At 41.2% G+C, this 16,742-nt stretch overlaps 1 protein-coding gene across 1 annotated transcript; it reads left to right on the top strand.

Moving 5' to 3' along the window:
• The first annotated feature begins 8,152 nt into the window (after nucleotides 1-8,152).
• Nucleotides 8,153-13,111, top strand: btbd3b (BTB (POZ) domain containing 3b). The gene is made up of 4 exons (XM_034552260.1): nucleotides 8,153-8,460; nucleotides 9,465-9,555; nucleotides 11,292-11,410; nucleotides 12,079-13,111. Exons 1-4 carry the CDS (start codon nucleotides 8,153-8,155, stop codon nucleotides 13,109-13,111), a joined length of 1,551 nt encoding a protein of 516 aa, XP_034408151.1.
• The last annotated feature ends 3,631 nt before the right edge of the window (nucleotides 13,112-16,742 follow it).

The raw sequence follows: 16,742 nt of genomic DNA, 5'->3' as shown, positions 1-16,742 counted from the left end.
ATGGTCAGCCTTTCCAGCATCCGTGGGACTCGTGCCAACACTGAAACAGCTTTGTCAACACCTTGCTTTCCATATTTTAGTTGTAGCAGAGCATCATGTAGCTCTGCAGGAATAGGCGGCCATGTAGCTCTGAGAATATGCAGCTTTTTGCTCCTAAAGATCACAGATTTGATATGAAAAGCAGCTTCTGTCTGCTTGATGTTCTGCTCATCAGTTAAATCTGTGATGTTTTGGTTGGAAAGGAAAAATGTAAACTCGGTCACTGACTGCTATTTTACGTTTAGCAACTGATCTTGTGCTGCAGGTGAGTTTATCTGCATCCGATGATGGACTAGAAGTTTGTAAAACCTGAAGCTGAACCAGTTGAAGCCCTGTGAGGAAGTGTGTGTGTTTTGTTTTACCTGTTTTGTGGGGACACTAGTCTAATTACACATTCACATTGTGGGGATTTTTATATTTCTATATGGGGACAATTACAACTCATTACATTTTAGAATGAAGACTTGGTTTCAGGTTAGGTTAAGATTAGATGTAGGTTAAGCTTTGGGTCAGGGTTGGGATGAGGCAGGTAGAGGTTATGGGTAGGGGAAATCTCCAGGTAAATTAATGTAAGTCAATGTGATGGCCCCCGAAGTCATGAAACCCTTTATGTGTGTGTGTGTGTGTGTGTGTGTGTGTGTTGACAAGCATATGCAGAGCTAGCATACAGTATGAGCAGGGAGGTTGTGATGGGTTTCCAGTGTTCCCATAAAAAAGACAAAAGCAAGCAGATGTGTTCAATAATTTGATAGTAACCATAGGGACCTAGTGATTGCACTGATTGAAACATGATTAAGGCGTAACCATAGAGAGAAGGAAGGGAGATGTGGTGAATAATTTACTCTTAACAACAAGACTGTCATGGAGTTAACTGCTTAAATTCAAGGCTATGGAGAGCTAAATGTTGGATGTGAGGAGCATCAGTGAGTGAGGGTTGAACCCATCATTACTTATTCACTACCTTAAAATAATCTCAATAGCTCTTTTTCAAAACTGTTTTAAATGCTTCAAAAGAGAAAATGGGGTTTGAGTGACAGCTTATGAAGTAAGACTGAAGTCCTACAGGACTTCCACTTGAGGCAGCTGATCTTTCCCCATCTGAGTGGCAAAACACTCCACATGTACACGTGCATTCAGTCATATGAGGCCAAAAGAGACACTACGCCTGGATTTCTGTCTTTTAAAGTAATTTCTTGGTACTCCCCAGACTTTGCTTTATTAAAAGCTGAATATTTTAAATCATCTCTCATCCTGAGTTTGAAAATAACCCTGTAGCTGCACCAGCACCCCATAGTTCAGGACTATCATCTCAACAAAACATTAAGCGTTTCCACTGCAGAGTGATCTATGTAAAGGAGATACACATGTGTCCAGACTGAATTAGTATTGCAGGATAATCAATGTTGGTTACGTTATTTAGTGCATTCCAAGTCAGTGATTTTAATGAACAATATGGGCTCATAAAATAGTAGTTTATTACTCTCATAAATTAGTAAAGAAGTATATCCTTCCAGTCAAACCCCAGAGTAAGTCTGCTGCCAAAAGTGTTTGTAATTTATGAATTAAATATTGATCTGGTTGGTTGTAGAATAAGAAACAGGATAAGACAAATCCTAGTATGTCCTGTGTGGGAGACACAATATGTAATAATCACAAATTATCCTGGTCTTCATAAGACGTGAGCTCACTGAAAAGCACCACTAAAAGTTCACACTGCTTGAGTTTTCTAGAAGCAATAAATGCCGTTGAGAGAGGAGGGCTTTTGCAGTGAAAAGCTTGCAATCTTGAAACACCTTAAAATCACACACACAACCTTCCTAACTCTGTAAAAATGATTATCTATCTGATATGATTATACATAGTTTAATATTAAAATAATAAATCATGCAGCAGGTAAAATAAATCTTCAAAATTAACTTAGTCAGTTGATTGTTTTGTTATATTTTGCACTGCCACTGCCACCCCTCGAATCATGCAACTAGTAACAGTTATTAGTACAAGAACCCAACAGCACGACACAGAGACAGATAGACTTCAGTTTATTCAAGTTCAGGAAGGGTCAACACCGGGAGAGCAGTCATAAAGGCAAACAAGTCCAAAGGGCAGCAATCGTGAATAACACTGGAGAGCTCGGCAGTAACACACAGGACTATCTGGCAGGGAACAAGTGCAAGTGGAAGGGCTTAAATAGTGAGGGACTGATGAGGGGATGTGCTGCAGGTGAGATGGGCGTGGAGAACCAGGGGAGGAGAATACGAGCTGATGTAGGCAGAGTGGGAGGATCTGAAATGACAGGGGAGTTATGGGAGTTAGCAGACAGGCAGGAGGGGTGAAAACAATCTATGATGTGGTGAAATAAGTGGCATTACTATTGTAAGTAATATGTTACTACATGCTAATGTCTGCAGCTTACATTGGGGAAAACACTTTTTAATCCATTCCTTACACTTCTGCTCCAACATAGACTGGGTGCAGCTCCTCTTTGTCAGACCCTTTTAAGTTTCCCAGTAAATGGTGTAACCTTCCAGTATAATTGTGCAGTTCATAGGTGAAGTAGCAATTAGGTGGTAAAAGTAGCAAAACAGACTTTGTTAAAATAACTCTCCCTCTACGGTCTACACTATCACAAAATAACTGGGAGTCCTTAAGGGAGGCACCAAACTATTAACTTGCACCACAGCTGGATTCTCACAATTTCAATCACAGGATGACAAAATGTATCAATTTCAATCAGGAGAGATAAGTCAGATGAAGAAAAGATAATTGTTTATTATTAACAGATGATATGTGATGATAAAGTTTTGACAGAGTCTTTGGTGCGGGGAGTCTATAGGGAGATTTCTAATCGAGGGGCATCTGCCCGAGCAGCAAGATAAATCCCCCCGTGGAGTCCAGACACTGGTGGTGGCGGCTGATGAGGCTGATAGAATGATGAGTTGATGAAGCTGACGGATCTGCGAAAACTGGGCGGAGATGGGGAGGTGGAGGGGTGCGTAACAGCAACATGAACGTACTGAAGGTATAGAGACAGTCATATTTAAAAGCAGCAGGATGATAGGCTAGCAATGTTATTGCTTCGTTGATTTTAACGGCTACCATCATGATTGACAGCCCGAGCAATGACAGCAAGTAAATTATGAGTGAGATGCGTAAGAAGTGAATGGCTGACGTATGAGAAATAAACTACGGGCTTAGGCATGAGGGAGTATATCTAGTCTTCCTGACCGAACTTACGCTAGAGCTTCATTTGGTCAGGCTTCAAGTAATGTGTTTGTTTGTACCTGGTAATTTGGGCCAATCAGCGTCCTGTGAGGAGCTACAGGCGGCGTTTAGGTGTGTGCTACAACACAGAGAGGCAGCTTAGCGTAGACGCTGCACTAGGATCAGTTATATTAAACTGGAGAGTATTTTTTCATTGAAAGAAGAGCAAAGAGCTCCACTGAAGGCTTTTCTTAATGGAAAAGATGTTTTCGCTCTTCTCCTGACTGACTTCGGCAAGAGTTTGATTTACAAACTGGCTCCCATGGTTGATTGGTTGAAGTTAGCTTGACAGATTGTTCATCCAATCACCTGCCAAGTATTTTTTTGAAAGTGCCTGCCCTTTTCCAAACAATTTCCAATGAACCATCTGGTGCACCAGGTTAACCAAACCACAATCAATCAAATATACCAACCACGGGGCATAATATGCCATACCTCATACTACGCCCAAGACATTTAATCACACTGGAAATGATGGCTATCAACTTTTATATGACAGCAGAGAGAGGGGGCGATGAGTGAGCATTGGTAGAAAGTGTGTGGGAATCAGGGTGTGAGTACGTGGTGGGGCGGGGTTATAAAGTCTATACAATCATTATTGTGTCCACGCACTCAGCAGGAAACACACACACATGCATGGCTACAAGATTAGATATATCAGACAGATAGATTTGGAAAGAGAGGTTAAAAGAGGCTATGTTAAAATGGTTGCTTTTGTGCATGTAATCCAGAGAAGTTGGTGGCTCTTGCAGCCCGCCTACAGTATCCGGCTCCTCTGTGCTTTCGAGACAAGTGAAATTACCCCCATACATCTTGTGACTGTGACATATTGATTGTGAGCTGAAGGGGAGGCTATCATCTCGTCTATGGTGTTGTTGTCTTCTCTGGTCAGTTAAAGTGTGTTAGTCCATGTTTGAAAAAAGACCTGCTGTTTTTTTCTAATTCAATTTTCTTTCAAATTCACACTAAATCTGAGACAATTGGCTGAATGAGTGGACCTTGTGAATAAGCTGAACAAAGAAAAATGAGGAGAAAGACTGCAGTGTCAGAAAGAGAGTTTGGATGCACCACAAGTTTCCGTTTCATAAACGCACAATAACTTGCATATGGACACTTGCCACATACACACTCACATGAATACACACACACAAGCTTCCCACTGTTCTTGTGCATGACTGCAGGCTCTCTCTCTCTCAGACCCCACTGACTAACGGTCCTCTTTTTCAGGAGCTCTGAGCCCCGTCTCTGGGCAGATGCCATTACTTCCGCCCCTTCCACCTGTCAGGTGCCTTTGCCTGCTTTACTGGTGGCGTTACTGGCAGGCGGCTGTGGGAGTGAACACTGGACGAGATGCTGGATCCTGTCCCTGCCTCTGTGTGCCAGGCCTGCCACACAGTTCATTTCACAGCCTCCTCTCTACTCAGCCAAGCCTCTCAGCAGGTGTCTCTCTGCAGAAGAGTTCTGCCACTACACACACTTACTGCTGCATCTCTGTGCTCAAACTCAGAACGGCAAGCAGTCACTTCTACACCAGAACAAAAGACCTCGGTGTTTAGTGGGCTTTGGAGAAATTTGCCGGAGATCTTTCTTCCAAATTCCATTGGGATCGCACATTTTGCGATCACTAAGAGGGCTTTTATGCAAAAAAACTACCCAGTCCTTTCATTTTTGTTTTAATTACAAATTGATGTCTTGCACTGCTGTTAGCACATTCCAGTCATTATACAGCCAGCTGCTGCCTGAAGGTCACTGGTGCATAATTTGTATTTTGATGAGAATATACTGTAGGTAATATAATTGTTAGGTATACATCCAGTTATTGCAAGCTTGAAATATGATTTGTAATCTTTTTGGACAGGATACTCACTTCAGGGAAGCTTCTTGAGCTTGTAAAAAAAATTGTAAAAAACAAGCATGTGCTGGTGTGAAAAACAGCAGAGATTAACAGACAGAGCAACTTTATTTACTCAAGTATTCTCATTGAGGAACCTGATTATTTCTACTTTTTCCAGCTTGTGTGTATTTCTCACCGGCTGCAGTTGAAGATGAAGGTGTCTCAGTACAACTACTTTGAAGATTATGGTTTGCACACAGTAATGTCATCAAAAAGCAATCAACAAAGGCACAGCTGGACTTATGCTGCTTTTGAACTTCACCTTTTGGCGTTAATACAGAGAGGAGGCTGGAGCACTGCCAGGCACTGAAATACGAGGGAAATGATTAAACTTGCCTATAATAATAATAAAATTATCTGATATCTTAGAACATGTTCACAGTTATAGTGCAATTATCTCAAAATAATAAAAGATTGACAGTTGAGACATGTTGAGCACCATATCAAAATGGTAAATATACATTTATTACATTTGTGTGCGCACTTATGCCAGTGTTGCTGTTAATTTCGACAATATGTTAGCGTCACGGATTAACTACAGAGTAAAGGTCTTTGTCAACCACAATGCTGATTGCCGTGCTACTACAGTCGGGCTAATGTTTTCCCTTGTCCGTAAAAATGTGTGATTATGTGATGACAAAGTGCGAGACAAAGGTGATGCTGACGCTGTGACAACACCACCATTACTTCCTCCTCTCACTCGTCACTCTGAACGTGTGAATAACACGATTACATTTTCCGCTGATGAATGGAGAGGAAATGCAATTAAAGAAAGCTGGAATCCATTTGGGGTGAAATAAAACGACATCCTATTTATCATATAGGCTGCTAGACACGGATAATAGATAAACCACAAAACCGGTGGTTCAACATGTGTATTCTGTCTCCAGTTATCAAGGTTGCTTCTTAAACAATACATGTGTGTGCTAAGTATGACACTGGATTTATTTGTCTTCCTAATTCAAAAGATGCAGGATATTATGAGACATTATGAGACATTATGAGACATATTTTTATGTCTGTATTGTCCGTATACTACATGTGTCCTACTATTGCTTGTGGATATGGTTACCAAGGTAACATCTCTAGTGGCCTGCAATTTGAGAGTATGGTGCCTTGTAATGTTGGCTCCATGTTACCATAGCAAATGTCTCTGTTCCCAGCACACACTGTGGAGGGAGCTTAATGGGCTCATGCTCATCAGCACTGCAAACACTGAGACATAATCAGAGTTTATGAACAGTCAATATTGGGACAGTGGATCCAGGTAGACATTCTCAATTGAAATTTATCCATCTCATCCTGTTCTTTTTGTCACTTCATTTTGTATTCTTACAAATATAATGTGATATAAAAAGGCAAATGAACTACTATAAATAGTAGTAATGGTGCTACTGAAGACAAACCTATTATTAATGCAAGGTACATAAGCGCAGTAGAATTACCAAAGCGCTATTTATAAAACAAATAAAACATAACATTATTATGAAATCGAATATGCCAGCATTTCATAACATTTTAAACCACCACCACCAAAAAGCTAAATCATCTCAGCACTTTAAATAGAATACCAACTGTGCACAAGCCCAACTAGACAAGAAGAGCAAAGGAACTTTATGAATTATACATAGTGCAAAGAGTGCATTACATTTATATCCCCATGTACTCTCCTGAAGAGATGACTTAACAAGAAAGCTTAAGCACAAGCACATACTGAGCTGGGAATATGAGCAGTTAGTTTTTCATAAGAAAGTCAATGGTATTTCACAGCAATTTCACATATTTAAAATGCATGAACTGGACATTAATTCCAATCTAAAATATTTAAAGGTACAGGAATATTAGCACACTGCAATATGCCACATGATAGAATTCGAGTAGTAGAAGACATTTTAACATGAACGTTTTGCTTAATCGTATGTGCACTTCTACTTCTATTTAAGAAGGTTCCTTTGGAAAAGCTGTTAAGAGGTCATAAGTCCAATTAAAGCAGCAAAGTCGACTGTTTGTACACATTGATGACAGGAGCTCATTAAAAAAAATAAGTATGACTGTCAGAGGATGAATGAATTAAGCAAATTCTGCCCTTAGAAAGAGCATGTACATTTGCATTGCCCTTTTGAAATACAACATGGACTCTTTATTTCCTGTAGCGCAAACAGCAGGCCGCGGCTACAGGTAAAGCAAACACAGAACGCAAAACTGGGGACAAATATATCATTCTGATGAGGCATGGCTGTCACTTTAATTGAGACGTTGACTATTGCATATTTGAGTCTGTGCTGCACTAGGCTGCATAAGCCAATCATAAATGATGTGCGCTACCATTGGCTGAGCCACGGAGAGAGCCGTGCACTGTGCTGTGGGGGGTGAGAAGGGGGGGCTCTCCATCTCCTCTGCGCTCTCCCATTCAACCTTCGTAGTCAGCAGAACGAGTGGCTGAGCGGAGCTGCACAGCATCTACGGCTACAGCATCCTGCAGAGGACTCCCTGAAGGAGAGAGAGGAGCAAAGAGAGAAAAGGGTAGATCCACAGATGAGGAGAGTCTGAAAGAAGAAGAGACGCACAGATGGAGTAAAAGTGGGAAATGAAAGGAATTGAGTAAACACCGCTGCCTGCCTGAGGACCACTGCAGCTGTACTAAATCTGGGGCTGTCAGGCCAGCCCTCAGCGAAGCACTGAGTGAGGCAAGGGAGCAGAGGAGAAAAAGAAGTGATTTAAAGAGCTGATCTCATCACTCTGGACAAGCAGGGATGGGAACCTCTCAGTCAGCAGATCAAACTTCACGCAGGAAAAGTGCCTTTGGATCACCAGTCTCTTCAGAGGAGTAAAAAACAGGAGCGAAATAAGAGAGTTGTCCTGTTAGTTACAGAAAGGTGAACCTGTGATCGCTACACTATTGAGGACAGCTCAAGTCTCTCTGCATGCAATCCCACTGCTCGGCAGTTGAACACACTCATGGTCGATGCCAAGGGAAGGAACATGAAATGTCTGACTTTCTTCTTAATGCTCCCTGAGTCAGTGAAAAGCAAGTCAAGTAAGAGTGCCAAGAAAGGGAATGCCAGTGGCAGCTCTAAGCTGCCCCCTGTCTGTTATGAGATAATCACTCTGAGGAGCAAGAAGAAGAAGATGGCAGCGGATATTTTTCCCACCAAAAAGCCAGCGTCCACCAACACAGTGCAACAGTACCAGCAGCAGAACCTCAACAACAACAACACCATACAGAACTGTAACTGGCAAGGACTCTACTCCACTATCAGAGAAAGGTAAGTACTGCCAGCAAGTCTCTTTATGGCTCAGAAAGCATTACAGTTTCCATCAACAGTACATTCAGGGTAGAAAAATCACACATTTTAACTAAACATTTCTCACGAACTACAAAAGATAAAAAGGTTCCTCTTCATTTGAATTGCAAGTTTTCTGAACAGAACCTCCATTAAATGTATAAAGCTGTACCCCAAAACACTTATACGGTAATTCTTCTTGTATACTTTTTACTACATACTGTGTGTATGTGTGTGTGTGTGTGTGTGTGTGTGTGTGTGGGTGTTCCCCTGCCCTGCCCTGACTCTGCTGGGGGGTATCTCTGTTTACATCCCCTCCTGCTCCTGCAGACTGTGCCGCTCGGACATAACAGAGGGCGGACAGGCCCCGGGCGTTTGATATCCACAACAGGCAGAGGCTGCGCTGTACTAAAAGCTAAATATTTACCTTGGCCCATCAGTAAAAGACACCAGCTGTCCAGAGCAAAATGTGCGCTTTCCGACCTGTCTTTGTTGTCGCTCCAGAGTTCATGGGGCTGTTTACCCACCCCGGTGACATGTTCCACTATTCAATAATATATGAACGCAGCTTTATTGTTGGTCCCATTCTTTCACAGTGGGGATTTTCCATTCAGTTCATTGTCTTGTTTGTCTGTTTTTATGTAGAGTTTAAGTGTATTATAATGAGACTTTTGAATCAATGAATTGTCTTTAGCCTTGCCTGAAGCAGTTGGAATACTTTATACAATGATACAACTCTTGTTTTAAAGGTAGCAACAAAGAAAATGTTCTATTGTTGCCTGAACTTCTGCCAAAGGCTAATGGGTATATGTTTTATCACTCACATAAAATACATATAGATGAGTTTATGTGCATTCATTTCACCATATCTCAGAAATGTGTGTTTTCTCCTCTTATCTTCTCTTCTAAAACAAAAGTACAGGGTAGAATATGTCCAATTAATTTTCTCCTGTTTTTCTGTTGTGATTGCTTCCTTCCCTTTTCAGAAACTCCGTAATGTTCAACAATGAGCTGATGGCAGATGTTCACTTTGTGGTGGGTCAGCCTGGAAGGACCCAGCGGCTGCCGGGACACAGAGTAAGAATTTCATCAACCAGTAATGTCTCGGTAGCAGTGGAGAAAATTAGCAAACAACGCAGTGTTCTTCATCTCATATCAGCATAAGAATGATCTTCCTCGTTGGCAGCGGTAATGGAAGTTAAATCCTTTGTGCTCCACGCTCACTTCCGCACCATGTGTCTTTTCTAGACAGTCCTCAATTATTTATGTAAATGAGGCAGACGGGGAGAAGCAGAGACTGAGGGAAGGAGGAAGGGATCTCCTCTTCAGCAGTCATCTCCCAGAGATGGAATGCCTTTGTCTCCGCTTTAGCTCAGCTTTCCAGACACAGCGCTGCAATTACTCAACTTTTCATTAAACACACCCAACAGCACAGTCACTGTGAGAAGGCATAGAGTCATTCGTATTCAACTCTGCATCTCACTTCTTAGAAATACATGTGTACTCGTTTACTTGATTAGCTTTTACATTCTGTAGTGGAAGTACAACGAGTGCACTAGAAGTAGCCCGTATTCTCATAATTAGGCCCATATTCACTTTATGCCTGTTGTAATGCTTCTTTCTTTACCCCACCATATTGCTCATTTTTTCCAAGGTGTTAACATAAAGTACATGATTAAGGTTTATGGTTGCCTTGACCACGTGCCTCGTCTAAAAGCACATCATTCGCTCCACCCATTTGAATATGTTTATAACGTTCACGTTAAATCCGAATAATTTTGCACCCATGAATTTGGCTCGGCTATCCATTCCACATCCACCGTCAGATGAGCACTGCGTGGGTCATCTTTTTTGTTATTTATATGAGGCCCACCTGTATAATCTATGATTGGAAGCTACAGTGCACTTCCTCTGTGCCTTTATAGAAAGCAGTTATGAAAGGACATTGAGGATGACTTAACTGCACTTTATGCTGAGACATTATACCAATGGGGTATAATGACGTTCATCGCAGCAATCTTTATTGTGTCCATTTGGCAGAAACTCAGATATGCCTTATGTGGCACTAATCTTAGTCTAATATGTAGTATTTATATACTCATCCTTCAATGAATTTCAGTGTGTAACAACAACAACAGCATTGTTTTTCAAAAACCTTTATTTGCAATGTTTATTTTGGATTGGGTTCACTGCAATTTTAGGTGAAAGTCTCTTTCAGAGTGTCTTTTTTGAGAAAATGTATTCCACCCACATACACACCAACACATACTTGTGCAGCACACACTCACACACAGCACAGAAATGCACACACTAATACATGAATGTATAATAAGAATTCATAGTCTTGTATACAGTGCTTTTCACTGGAATTATTAGTAGCATTGTGTTGCATCTGATTTCATCATAAGTTCAAACAAGTCATTAATTTCAGTTGATTGAACTTTTGCTGCACTCGGTTCAGTTGTGTTATTCAGATTTCCTCTTTTTTCAATCTTGTTCATTAGAAATCTGTCTCCCTGTCCTCAGGGGAATAGTAACTGGCTGAGCTACGCTCATTATGTGAGAAACTCAACAGGTTTAGTCTATTCACTGATTGGAATGAGGCATTGTTCAATATCCATGAAGACATTTGTGTATTTACTGTATGTAAAGAGTAACATGTGAACTAATTGGATTTAGTACAATTCACATTCCTCCTCTTACCGGATGTCACTGCAGGTCATGTGGTTTCGAGTGAAATCATAGACGTACTACAGCATGTTTTCATCTCTCTTTTCACTCTGTCATTTGGTTTTCTCTTCTTCTTCCAACAGTATGTGTTGGCTGTGGGCAGCTCAGTGTTCCACGCCATGTTTTATGGTGAACTGGCTGAGAACAATGATGAAATCCATATTCCAGATGTGGAACCAGCAGCATTTCTGGCAATGCTGAAGTAAGGATTCTCTTACTTCTACCAGCTCCGTTCTTGTGTGTGTCCTACAACGTCCTTCTTACACAAATAGTGTCATTGTTATGTATAACTGCTATTTCAATTAGCATGTTGGTTGAAAAAAAACAAGGTTTGATGAAACCAGTTTACGCTGCTCTCTGGCACATCTTGGACAAACCTGTTTTCCACGTTCCCTGCCAGATATCTTACATCCATTTATTTATTCGTGTTATAATCTATATCTGTCTATTTGGATTTGATTCATTGTATTCTACTTTCTATTCCTCACAATGGATCACTTCCTCAATCCTCCTTGGTGTTCCTCCATCACGTTTATTTCTGAGTTGTGTGTGCCCTGTCCTTGCATGTGAGCTACAGTAGGTAGGTGGTGAGGATGTAGGAGGAATACTATTTTGTTGGCCCGTTTGATTAGTTTGCACAATGATTTCACTCTGTTTAGAATCTCATGTCATTGTTTTCCAATATGGATATGAACAGATATGGCCATGCTATTGCTTACAATAATGTAATATGAGTCAACTCTAACCATTCATTCAACATAATACTTCTTAACAAACTTCTTAACAAACTATGTGATATTGCATGTACTTTATGTGGTGTTTGATCTGATTTCTTTAAAGCTAAGAAAGTCACATTTTGTATGTCAACAGGTACATCTACTGTGACGAGATCGACCTGAGTGCTGACACAGTGTTGGCCACTCTTTATGCTGCCAAGAAGTACATTGTCCCTCATCTGGCACGTGCATGTGTCAACTTCCTTGAAACCAGCCTGAGTGCCAAGAATGCCTGTGTGTTACTCTCGCAGAGCTGCCTGTTCGAGGAGCCAGAGCTGACACAGCGCTGCTGGGAGGTGATTGATGCCCAGGCAGAGCTGGCGTTACGCTCGGAGGGCTTCTGCGACATCGACACCCAGACCCTGGAGAGTATCCTACAGCGAGAGACACTTAATGCTAAAGAGATAGTGGTATTTGAGGCGGCGCTCAGCTGGGCTGAGGCTGAATGCCAGAGACAGGACCTCACCTCGTCGACTGACAACAGGCGTAAGGTTTTGGGCAAGGCTGTGTACCTGATACGTATCCCTACGATGGCTCTCGATGATTTTGCCAACGGAGCGGCCCAGTCGGGTGTGTTGACGCTTAACGAGACTAATGACATCTTCCTGTGGTACACAGCAGCCAAGAAGCCTGAGATGCAGTTTGTCAGCATGCCTAGGAAGGGCCTGACACCCCAGCGCTGCCACAGATTCCAGTCATGTGCATACCGAAGCAATCAGTGGCGCTATCGGGGCCGCTGTGACAGCATACAGTTTGCAGTGGATAAAAGAGTTTTTATCGCAGGGTTTGGACTGTATGGATCTAGCTGTGGCTCAGCAGAGTACAGTGCCAAGATTGAGTTGAAACGCCAAGGAGTACTGCTGGGACAACACCTCAGCAAATACTTCTCTGATGGTTCCAGCAACACTTTCCCAGTATGTTTTGAGTATCCAGTACAGATCGAGCCTGACACCTTCTACACTGCCAGTGTGGTTCTGGATGGGAATGAGCTCAGCTACTTTGGACAGGAAGGGATGACAGAGGTGCAGTGTGGGAAAGTGACATTTCAGTTCCAGTGCTCCTCGGACAGCACTAACGGCACTGGGGTGCAGGGGGGACAGATTCCTGAGCTCATCTTTTACGCTTGACAACCCCTGTGCCACTTGACTGACTTTCAGTGCATTAAAGAACATTAGAAACGTATCACTTTGTGCATAGTGTCACTTTCTGGTATTTATTTTTGTCACAATCGTGCAAACAAAACAAAAAAACGTTCCGACCTGTGATAAGGTCTTGTGTGGTTTTGATTTCAGTAAATGCTCCACTTGAGTAGGACCAGGTAAATGTCTCAAGATGTTGGATCATCCAAATACGGGGGTGAACAAAAGACCTAAAGGATCAGAAATATCTTGCACTAGATGTGCAGGTATATATGCATATATGTAAATTCTGAAATGTATATGATGCCACAATTGTGGCCAACGCAGGTCACAAAGATATCTTATATGATGAATATGCTACAGTATGTTTATTATTTCTATACATACATAGAATGCACATACAGTATATAGCAGCAATATTTCACATTCTATATTCTTCAATGAGCGTGTCATGCCATGACTCAGTCTGGACCATCAGCATTACAAAAGAAGTGAAAGAAGGCTGTATGACACTCAATACCTGACATAGGCATTTGTATTTGAGTGGTTTCAATTGAATCTGCAGCTTTTTGAAACTTTTAATCTAGTAACGGGGCACGAAGAAAGGGTTTCAGGGGTCTTAGATTAGGGAGCACTCGATATAATGAAACACATAACCCATACAGCATCTGTCTTTGTAGCATGTTGAACTACACTCACCTCACTCCAGTGAGGTTTCATTTAGATCAGTGTCATTATGTTTACAGTGAAATTCTACTTAAAGGGATCACCATGCACCACTCCATTGCAGAATGAATGGTTTCTTTGGTTTAATCTGTCTGCATTGCAGTATTTACAGCATGGGCAGAACGGTTCCAGTTCAGCTTACATGTGTACTACTAATCGTTGGGATGCCTTGGTTTTGTTTACAGCAAAAAGATCCATGGAATCTGAGTTAGAAACCCTTTACCTGATGGACTTTTACTTCTCTTTGTTAAAAACTCTGAACTGCTGAGCACTCCCTCGCAATGTGATCCCATACAGTATCAGTATTTGCATACTGTATATGCTACAGAATTACACTGTTGTCAGTTTGTAAAAAAATTGTTATTTTGCTTTACTCGCTATTTTAAAGGAGGCAGATTCTTTTGATTTACTGTGCTATGGAATTTTTTTTCTGGTGTGGGATAAAAATCCACAGGCTTGTCTGCTGATGACAATAGATGGGCAAACTGGTGTTCACGTCCTGTGTTTACGTGCTACATTGCCGGGAGACCAAGGAATGTGTATGATTGTTGATGATTCAAATAAACAAAACGAGTGGTACATATTTGTCATTCATCCTATCTGTAAAAAGAGATAACGTCACATACTTTGTCTTACATTTGCAGATGGGGACAGATGATGCCCTTCAGCCCTGCATTGGCTTACAATGCCAAGGAGGGCTGTTTGTTGATTGATGATCCCTGTCTTCATGCCACTTGTACATCCTGCTTTTTGTCTGTCAAACTCCAACTCTATTATGCATCCTACTGAACTACACAACATCATACCTCCCCCTTTTAATATACATTTCAAAACTTGGTGATTGACTCTACGGATCTAGAATTCCTTACAGACTGCAGTCATAACGAATGGTTCCTTGGCATGGCCGTCACATGTTTCAAGAGATAGTGATAGCATTGTATTACAATCTTGAATACCTAGAAATTCTCACATGTTTGATTCCCAGCATACCACATTCTTTGACCCATGCTCGATCTTGAAGTGTCTGTATGCTGATAAAAACAAGGCCGGCAAGTCACAGAAGAGGATTTCTACTCCTTTCATAGCTTTGAAACACTCTTTGATGGTTCATTTGTGTTGGAGATGAAGTAAAACATTATAATCATAGATACAATTGGTCAAACACTGACAAAACAATGGATATTACTGATACAGTATGCTGCAAAACTCCAAAATAAGTTGAGTCATTTACCGAATCCTAGCTCTTTGTGAACTGGTAATCACTCCGGGGAGCGTATGGCAGGTACTTGATTACCCAGACACTCAATAACACTGAGACCAAGTTTGACATCGCCAAAGAGCATGAAGGCCTTGATGAATTGAACTCAATATGTTGGGCGACCTGTTGCTTCAGTGCGATTTTTCATGATTGTGGCGCTAATGTTGTAAGCAAGATCATTAATTGCATCGGAGGCGGTCGGGGGAATAAAATGTGCCACGAGTCTGAAGCAGGCCCGCTTTCAACAGACACTGAGAGACACACATAGTTTCTTTTTGCAAACGTAGCTGGTCTATGACGACACAATTACAATTCAGGTACAGTTTAGATACAGTGAAACAGCCCAAACAGGGGTTAATTTGTAATAAATATGTGTGTCACCTCACCAAACAAAGACCATTCCTTGTTTAGTTTTCCCGGAACAATTGCCACTGAAGCCTACAGACCCAACATTGTTTGGTGTTGCTCACTGTCAGCTCAGAAGGCAGGAGTGCTGCCAGAGTCTACCAGCTCACAGCCACAACTGTGATGGAAACAGTTCTGGTCTGCATGGAGAAAAAACAACTGTTGGATCAATAGCTAGACTTCAATCAGTTACGTTGGTGGCTCTTATCCCTTGCTATCCCTTGCTATTACATGGTAATAGCAAGTAATACATGGTAATAGCAAGTGATATAAATCTATCATAGACTCATTATGTGAGTCATTATGTGTTTGGCTATATTTGGTGAAAACAAAGTATTTTTTATTCCATGAGAGGTGACAATTATTTTGATTTTATGATTGAAATGCAATTAAATCCTACGAGGCTACAAATCAAATGCATGGTTAGGCATATCATTATAGTTAGTTTGTCAGTTAAGGAAAAAATACAAGAAACAATGTATTACTGGCAAGGAAGTCAGTGTGCTGGTTATACAATATTTTCATCCAAATGCTAAAGTAAACTCACATTTACAGTGCTGACATCCTGTTTGATTTTACCACTGAAGTTTTGTTGATGTATAATTCAGATATATAATTCAGATTGAAGAGGAAGATGACATGAAATATTCATCATTAATCGGAAATGTGACTGTGAATCTTGGACGAAACATAAGACAAGCTTTGGAATGAACATCCGGTTCAGTTAGGGAAGGGGAAAAGGGAAAACAGAGTTGTTGGATACTTACACACACTGGGCACATATTGGCTAGGATAGTCTTATTGAGGGTTTAATTACTGTTCAATACACATTAATTAAGGATGAAAAGATTCAGTCCGACTTGGGGGAGTACTGTGGATCAACATTCTTAATGCCCTCTATAAGAACAATTGCTCCAAGTGTAGATAAGTCTTGGGAAGAGGATCAAAAGGTGCTTCGGTATCTCAGGAGGGATGGTGATGTTTCCTTAATCTGGTTATCACTCTGCAAAAACAATCACTTCACTGACTACTGGGCTTATTTGAGGTACGGGGTTAAACAGGATAGAAATGTCTCCTAAATTCACCTAACTGAAGAAAAAAAAAACACACAAGGAAAACGAAAATAGCGAGAGGAACCCCATACGGTTGTTTTATCAAACATCAGTTTGTTCACTGCAGGCAATCGTATATCCGCTCCTCAACATTCTGATAATTTCCATCCGAGCAAAA

The sequence above is a fragment of the Cyclopterus lumpus genome, chromosome 15, assembly GCF_009769545.1.
Source record: "Cyclopterus lumpus isolate fCycLum1 chromosome 15, fCycLum1.pri, whole genome shotgun sequence".
NCBI classification, from domain to species: Eukaryota; Metazoa; Chordata; class Actinopteri; order Perciformes; family Cyclopteridae; genus Cyclopterus; species Cyclopterus lumpus.
Note: the sequence above shows the minus strand (reverse complement) of the source record. Positions and strands in the feature narration are given on the sequence as shown.

Excerpts from the sequence above, each read along its gene's own strand:
- btbd3b (XM_034552260.1), top strand. The coding sequence starts at position 8,153 with ATGGTCGATGCCAAGGGAAGGAACATGAAATGTCTGACTTTCTTCTTA. Across the intron at positions 9,556-11,291 it reads AGCGGCTGCCGGGACACAGA|TATGTGTTGGCTGTGGGCAG; the intron begins GTAAGAATTTCA and ends TTCTTCCAACAG. Across the intron at positions 11,411-12,078 it reads GCATTTCTGGCAATGCTGAA|GTACATCTACTGTGACGAGA; the intron begins GTAAGGATTCTC and ends GTATGTCAACAG.